This window comes from Pichia membranifaciens (assembly GCF_001661235.1).
Source record: "Pichia membranifaciens NRRL Y-2026 unplaced genomic scaffold PICMEscaffold_8, whole genome shotgun sequence".
NCBI lineage: Eukaryota > Fungi > Ascomycota > Pichiomycetes > Pichiales > Pichiaceae > Pichia > Pichia membranifaciens.
In genome coordinates this window covers 122,874-130,357 of record NW_017566989.1, presented here as the reverse complement: position 1 = coordinate 130,357, position 7,484 = coordinate 122,874, and the positions used below count along the sequence as shown (strand labels likewise).

Here is a 7,484-nt window from a genome sequence, read left to right as displayed (position 1 = left end):
ATCGACTGTACCATCTGGCTCATCCAGTGCACCATCGACTGTTCCATCGACTGTTCCATCTGGCTCATCTAGTGCACCATCGACTGTACCATCTGGCTCATCCAGTGCACCATCGACTGTTCCATCGACTGTACCATCTGGCTCATCCAGTGCACCATCGACTGTTCCATCGACTGTTCCATCTGGCTCATCCAGTGCACCATCGACTGTTCCATCGACTGTTCCATCTGGCTCATCTAGTGCACCATCGACTGTACCATCTGGCTCATCCAGTGCACCATCAACTGTTTCATCGACTGTTCCATCTGGCTCATCCAGTGCACCATCGACTGTTCCATCTGGCTCATCCAGTGCACCATCGACTGTTCCATCTGGTTCATCCAGTGCACCATCGACTGTACCATCTGGTTCATCCAGTGCACCATCGACTGTTCCATCTGGTTCATCCAGTGCACCATCGACTGTTCCATCTGGTTCATCCAGTGCACCATCGACTGTTCCATCTGGCTCATCCAGTGCACCATCGACTGTACCATCTGGCTCATCCAGTGCACCATCGACTGTTCCATCTGGCTCATCTAGCACTGAGTCATCGACACTCTCTGTTTCTTCATTTACCGACTCAACTACTCTTTCTGGATCCTCTGCGGTACCAACAGTCAAACCTTCTCAGTCAACATCAACCACTTCATATGCTACTTCAGTTTCTTCTGGAACGACTATATCCGGCTCCACGTCAATCAGCAGTGTTCCACCTTTTGAAACAACCTCTACCTTGACCACTGGATCGTCTGCTTCTGACATCACTAGTAGTGATACCACACATATGACTACCGTCTCGACAGGGTCCAGTTTTTCGGCTCCTTACAGAAATTCTACCACAGTAACTCCTTTGACTACTATCTCATCAACTCCATTGTCATCCTTACCATCTTTCCAAACATCAACAACGAGTACTTCTGAGGTGACCATATCATCCGAGTCCAGCGTTTTGAGCTCGATGAAGACAGATTCTAGTTTCACAACGCCAGAAACCACTAGTACAGTTGGTACCACTACAACATCAACGACTAGTACATATGAGGTGACCATACCTTCCGAGTCCAGCGTTTTGAGCTCAATGAAGACGGACTCTAGTTATACAACACCAGAAACTACCAGTACAGTTGGTTCCACTACAACATCAACGACCAGTACATATGAGGTGACCATACCTTCCGAGTCTAGCACTTTGAGTTCGATGGGAACCCCATCTAGCTTTACAACACAAGAAATCACCAGTTCAATTGGCACTACTACAGCACCAAGAACTGTAACTTCAGAGGTAACCGTCGAGACCATCACCACTGGTTATACTACAACGACGACTGTTTTTAATAAGACGTTCACTTCCGGTTCTGTAACAGTGACCACTATCTTGACTGAAACCACTGTTGTTCCTTGCTCGTCTAGCACTTATACCACAGTGGTTCCATTGACTACTACACCAGCATCTCCAACTTCCTCGTCCTTCCCATCCGCTCAAACACCAACAACTGGAACTTTTGAGGTGACCGTACCTTCTGAGTCTAGCACTTTGAGCTCGTTGAAAACGGAATTCAGCTTTACAACGCAAGAAACCATCGGCACAGCAGGCACTACCTCGGTAACAGCACCTACTAGTGCAGGCCCTACTTTTGAAGCTTCAACCACCAGCGGTGCAAGCGCCACTACGTTGAACACTTATACCAGAAACCCAGGCACTTCAGAGTCTGCCACAGGAACTTCGTCCGGCACCGGTCAAACTAACAGTGTTACTGTCAGTTATTTCAACTCCTCTCCAAAGTCCTCCGTCGGTAACGGCTGGTTGAGTCTCTTTGCCGTTCTGTCAACGATTTTCCTGTTCTAGTTGACGAAAAGATTTCTTTCGTTCAACTTTTACTTCTATCGCTTTTTCTCTTCTCTCCTTTCCGCTACTTACGATTCTTTTCGTCCTAGCTACATAGTTCACTCCGATCTGTTTCTCGGTGAAGGACATTTTGATACCAACACATTTTTGTGACACTTATATATATTACGATTTTTTTGTATTATTAAATCTATTATTTTAATTATATCCCGTTTCCCATCTTTCCTTTATGATGATTATGAATTTAAGTGGGTGTCGGCTTTCTTTCCCTCCCCCTTTCTTCCTCCACCCTCATTACGTAAGCGTGGTAACTGGAAAATTGTGAAAGGCAATTGACGACATCATGAATTGAAGAAGAAACGCTAAAGAAGCTATCAGCCCATTGTAGTTATATGGCAGTTAAAGTGTTTCCAGAAGTGCTATAGAGAAGTTAATCGATAGCGTAATGCCAGACTATTCTCACTTATTGCCCGTTTCCACTCACTGGAAGCAGCAGATTACAGATTTCCTTTCAGAAGACATCCCATCGTTCGACTACGGTGGATACGTCGTTGGATCCGACGAAAAGAATGCATCGTTGTACATGAAGGCCAGCGGAGTCATTTGCGGAATCCCTTTTCTTGAAGAGGTGTATGGGCAATGCAAAGTTAAAGTTGAATGGTTGCGTGAGGAGGGTGAGTTTGTCTCACCTCTGGAGGAAGACCCAATTAACAAGAAGATTGTTGTTGCCAAGCTACTTGGGCCTTCGAAGAACATTCTCCAAGCAGAGCGTGTTTCATTGAACATTCTCTCTCGACTCTCTGGCGTGGCCACACGTACCAGGGAGATTGTTGAGCTTGCTGCAAAGGCAGAGTACAAGGGGATAATTGCCGGCACGAGAAAGACGACTCCTGGTTTGCGGATCATGGAGAAGTACGCCATGCTAGTTGGTGGTGCAGACATGCACCGGTTTGATCTCTCTAGCATGATCATGTTGAAGGACAACCACATCTGGTCGACAGGCTCAATTACGAATGCGATCAGAAATGCGAAGAAAGTGGGTGGATTTGCGATTAAGGTTGAGATCGAGGTGCAGAGCTACGAGGAGGCCGAGGAGGCAATCAATGCTGGAGGAGACATCATCATGTTGGACAACTTCACTGGGGTGGAGTTGCAGAGTGTTGCGAGGGACTTGAAGAAGGAGCATCTAGGCGAGAGACAATTTTTGCTTGAGTGCAGCGGTGGGTTGACGAAGGAGAACTTGTCGGAGTACTTGTGCAACGACATTGACATCTACTCCACGAGCAGCATCCACCAGGGTACGCCTGTTGTCGACTTCAGCTTAAAGATCGACAAATGAGGAGAAAAGAGGAGAGGAGAGGAGAGGAGAGGGGAGGAGCTAGACGGGTGTTGCTGCATGTGTAAACTAACATCATATTTTGTAAGTATGAATATGAAGATATATGAATATGAGTATAAATATGAATATAAATTTGAATATGATATAAATAGTTCATTTACGTATTTACTTTACTCGGTTATTTGGCTATACGGTATGCAGAGACGCATACATGCATACACGCATGCATAGTTATAGAGATAGTCAAACGATGGGTCAATAAGATCAAGTCAGGGCAGGTACGGTGTGACGATCTTACTTTGGCAACTCTTGCTTTGCTTGCATCTCCTTTTGCTTTTGCTTGGCCACGACGTAGACCAAACCTGCGGAGAACCCAACAAAGATGGAGGAAATGGAGAAAAAGTTGATTGGGGCGTCGAAGAAGATCAAGCCGGACAATGCGATCGGCAATTTGTTCAAGGCACCGACCATGGAGTAGGTGGTGGAGGAGGTGACTCTGATGCACCAGCCAGAGCAGTAGGAGATCCCGACGGAGGTTGCGCCGGAGATGATCATAGCAAGCCAGACACTGACCCTGGAGGCTGGAGGGAAGTTCAAGTCCAAGTTGGCAGAAGACCAGTCTTCCAACAAGAGGGAGGAGACCAACAAGATAGGGATGGACAACAAGTTGTTGTAGTACATGGTGTCGAAGTCCTTGAAGTTGGTCAACTTGATTCTCTTTCTCATGAAGAGAACGAAGGAGGCGGAGGAGAAGCAGTTCAAGGCCATCCAGAAGTAGCCGACGTTGAAGTTCATCGAGCCGCTGGCGTCGGTGTCGCCGTAGGTGGCGATGATGGACGAGAGCACCATGAGGACGAAGGAGCCGAGCGCCATCGGGGTCACCTCGCCGCCGAACCACAAGACCTCGCCGTAGGCGATCAAGATGATGGTCAAGTTCTTGAAGATGGTGTAGATCGGAATCGCTAGGTACTTTAAGGCCTTCGACGAGGTGTAGATCATGAGCACCAACAAGAACGCGATCGGCGACCATTTCTTGGCCTCGTTCGCGTTGAACTGGCGGTACGTGATCACGCCAAAGAACTTCAGGGTGGCAATCGCAATCAAACACACAATCGACTGGATCGCCAAGAGAAAGAAGTTGAGGTTGAAGTGGTGCCCGGAAACAACGTACTTGTTGGTCGTCGTCATCAAGATCGACGACGCACAGTAGCACAGAATCGACACTGGCCCCGAGTTGACCACTCTGGCCAGCTGTGAAGGCTGTTGCCCCAGTGCAGCCGCAGCGGCCACTGGAGAGGAGTTGATAGAGACGTCTTGCTTTTCTTGCGACATGTCAACGGTTGCAGACTAAAACTACAACAAACACACTCCAACAGGACCAAAACACCACAGAAGGCCTTCTTCTTCACTGCTGCAAAAAGAAACAAGGTTTAGCAACGAACCAGGAACACCCTCCGATCCTGGCCATCGAAAACAACAACATCAACGTGTCCGCGAACAGAAAAAAGGCGGTGGGAACGAAAAGGGCCAGAGCGCTGGCGGAGCCTACAGTGGGACGAAAAGGGAAAAAAGGCGCGTCGCAGCGACCGACGCGTCGATTGCGTCGATCGACGCAATCGACGCGCCGATCGACCCAAAAAGTTTTCCGCGGAAAAAAAGTGCCGGTGGGGGAGTCCGGTGGGGGAGAGTGAACGGGGTTCGGGATTGCTATAGGAAGGTACAAAGGGGATGATACACAGGGAGGCAGCCGACGGCGTCCACTGATAGCTGACCACCGCAACGTCTCATATATGCTTGGAGGTCGGAGGGAACTTGAAGTCATACACGGTACGCCTAGAGTGGGGCCGGCGGGCTGGGGTGTAGGGGGCCCGGTGCACAGATTCCGCAGTCCCGGGGCCGTCGTCTACGGCGCCGGCACTTAAGCGGAGACGGAGACGGTGACCTCGACATCGACACCCGGCTCGATGGTCAAGGACGTGATGTTCTTGACAAGAGCAGAAGGAGCCTCCAAGTCGATGTATCTCTTGTGGATTCTCATCTCGTAGTGCTCCCAGGTCTTGGAACCCTCACCGTTGGGGGTCTTTCTGGTGGCGATGGACAAGGCCTTGGTTGGCATTCTGACCGGGCCCTTCTTCTTGATGCCCTCCTTGGCGGCGTTTCTGACCACCAAGTTGGACACCTTCTCCAAGGACTTGACGTTGGTGGAGGTGAAGGTGATTCTGATCTTGTTGATCTCTTGTGGTTGTTCGATATCCTTCTTTTCGACAGACATGGTGTGTGGGCGTGTGGGTGCTGAGGTAGTTATGAGACGTTCTCAAGTTGGCGACAGAGGGGGGTCAAGAGCCGGGCAGGAGCACACCAGAAGGGCAGATGTAGCTGTGGTTGCAGTGTGACAGTGTGAAAAAGTTCACCACCCTTGTGCAGCTGGGCGAGGGGGGAGGAAAAAAATGCAAGCGCTGCGACGGGGAGGGCTGGCAGCGGGCGCTAAGCCCTCGGTCTAAGCACGTGACCCGCGCAAAAAAGAGAGGCCGACGCGTCGATGCACTTCTGCCGCAGGGCGACATGAATCGAACGGTCTCTGGCCCAATTAGGAAAAAACATTTTGCTTGCTCTATACACGCTAAAAGACAGTCCCATCAGCAACAAGCTCGATCGGGGGCCCGCCGCTCGGGCGCCGGGCGGCGGCGGCAAGACGTCCGGACTTCCAGCTGCCGGCCTCGATCAGCTGCGGCAACGTGAGCTCGTACTTCGTCCCGGCGACGGCCATTTTGGCATTGACCAGCGGAAGCAGCATGTCCAGAAGACACACGGTACACGAGCGCCACTCGACAATGGCGTCGTCGTCCGGCCGGAACGCCGGCAGCGGCAGCAGGTCGTGTTGGGCGGCCAGCGCCAGACCGCGGGCGTGCGCCGCCGGCTTGAGTGCCAACACGCCGAGGTCGACAAACAAGCCGCCGTTGCGGTACTCGGGCAAGCCGGTCATGCACTCCGCATGGAGAATGGAGAACCCCCCGTACTCGGTCAACGGCTTGAAGAGCGAGTACGTCAGCCACTGCGTGAGCTTGTGGAACGTCACGATGCCGCCCGCCTTGTTCTGCAGCGGCCACGCGTCGCCCACCACGTACCCGTCGATCTTCGTGCGGCCCTCCGTGGGCCACACGGGGAGAAGCCCCTGCATCAACGCGTCCCACAGCACCTCGAGCTCGACCGCCTTGCCGCTGCCGCTGCCGCTGCTCCGGGCCTTCAAGTAGTCCACGAGGTCCCCCGGCCGGCCGCTGTGGAACAGCTCCTTGTTGCTGCTCAACACCTCGCCCAACCGGTTGAGCAGCCGCAACCGCCCGTCGAACCCGCTCATCGGGTTCTGCTCCTGGCTCACCTGCAGGCCCGCAGCCAACTCCTCGGCACCCAGCGATGCTAGCCTCGACCCCTGCACAACGTACGGGTCCCCGCCGCCGGCGGCGGCGGCAAACACACCGCCCTGGAACATGTACAAGCTCGCCACAGCAATGCCCTCAGACCGGCTGATCGCCATCCCCGTGCCGGGCTCCGTGAACTTCCACTCGTTCCCAGCCCCGGCGTCGAGCAACACGCTCACCACAAACAAGTCAATGAGCTTCCTGCACACCTCCTCGTCGTCCAGCCCCAGCTCCTGCCGAAACACCTTTTCAATCAGGTCCGGCAACCTCGACGTGTTGCCCTTCCCAAAGTGCTGCCACCGCCCGTGCACAGGTATCTCCAGCAACGCCGCGTTCGTCGGGAACGTGCCCCGGATCGTCTCCACCACAAAGTCGACCACCTCCTCCATCTTCCCGAGGTCCACCTCGAAGTTCAAGAGCTTGTTGTTTTCGATAAGAGCCACTGTGCTCGAATTGGTCTCTCTCACAGACCTGATGCTGTATAGATACGCTATTTCTTCCGGAATCGTCATGCTTGGCCACTACCGTTACTTGTCACCCTGTGAATCGGTCACCTTCTGTTTATCTCCCGCCTTTGGATACCCTTAACAACCCCGTGTCTCCTTCTTCCGTTTTATTTATATACTTGGCACCAATCTCCCTCCCTTCTCCGATAAGCGTCCTCCGCCACGGGGGACCGGAGATAGACGGTCTCCGCCGGAGACGGCATTACGCGGGGAAAATCGGGTCACGTGACCTTTTATTTTCCAGAAATCTATTTCCATTTGAACTCTTGTGCACTTGTTCCATCAGTTCCTGTAGTTTCGGGAGTTGTAGATCTTCTTGGACCACAAAGCAGGGG

The 7,484-nt window shown here is 52.2% G+C and overlaps 6 protein-coding genes across 6 annotated transcripts in view; 2 read left to right on the top strand and 4 right to left on the bottom strand.

The window, feature by feature from the left end:
* Positions 1 to 242, bottom strand: part of PICMEDRAFT_79750 (hypothetical protein) — a gene marked incomplete at both ends in the record, with an annotated part of 3,571 nt that extends 3,329 nt beyond the window's left edge. The window contains one exon of the mRNA XM_019164972.1: positions 138 to 242. Within this exon, the coding sequence (XP_019015332.1) occupies positions 138 to 242 (105 nt within the window). The remainder of the gene's footprint in view (positions 1 to 137) is intronic.
* Positions 243 to 826: 584 nt separating this feature from the next.
* On the top strand, positions 827 to 1,888 carry PICMEDRAFT_13768 (hypothetical protein; the record flags this gene model as incomplete). Its single annotated transcript, XM_019160109.1, has 1 exon — positions 827 to 1,888. One exon carries the CDS (start codon positions 827 to 829, stop codon positions 1,886 to 1,888), a length of 1,062 nt encoding a protein of 353 aa, XP_019015331.1.
* A 445-nt stretch (positions 1,889 to 2,333) lies between these two features.
* On the top strand, positions 2,334 to 3,227 carry PICMEDRAFT_37615 (hypothetical protein; the record flags this gene model as incomplete). Its single annotated transcript, XM_019163094.1, has 1 exon — positions 2,334 to 3,227. One exon carries the CDS (start codon positions 2,334 to 2,336, stop codon positions 3,225 to 3,227), a length of 894 nt encoding a protein of 297 aa, XP_019015330.1.
* Positions 3,228 to 3,521: 294 nt separating this feature from the next.
* PICMEDRAFT_74822 (hypothetical protein) lies at positions 3,522 to 4,559 on the bottom strand (the record flags this gene model as incomplete). Its single annotated transcript, XM_019164882.1, has 1 exon — positions 3,522 to 4,559. One exon carries the CDS (start codon positions 4,557 to 4,559, stop codon positions 3,522 to 3,524), a length of 1,038 nt encoding a protein of 345 aa, XP_019015329.1.
* Positions 4,560 to 4,919: 360 nt separating this feature from the next.
* Positions 4,920 to 5,517, bottom strand: PICMEDRAFT_18473 (hypothetical protein). The gene has a single exon (XM_019162012.1). The coding sequence runs from the start codon at positions 5,497 to 5,499 to the stop codon at positions 5,146 to 5,148; it is 354 nt and encodes a 117-aa protein (XP_019015328.1). The 5' UTR covers positions 5,500 to 5,517; the 3' UTR covers positions 4,920 to 5,145.
* Positions 5,518 to 5,847: 330 nt separating this feature from the next.
* On the bottom strand, positions 5,848 to 7,155 carry PICMEDRAFT_74820 (hypothetical protein; the record flags this gene model as incomplete). The annotated part of the gene is made up of 1 exon (XM_019164881.1): positions 5,848 to 7,155. The coding sequence occupies one exon, from the start codon at positions 7,153 to 7,155 to the stop codon at positions 5,848 to 5,850; it is 1,308 nt and encodes a 435-aa protein (XP_019015327.1).
* Between the last annotated feature and the right edge of the window lie 329 nt (positions 7,156 to 7,484).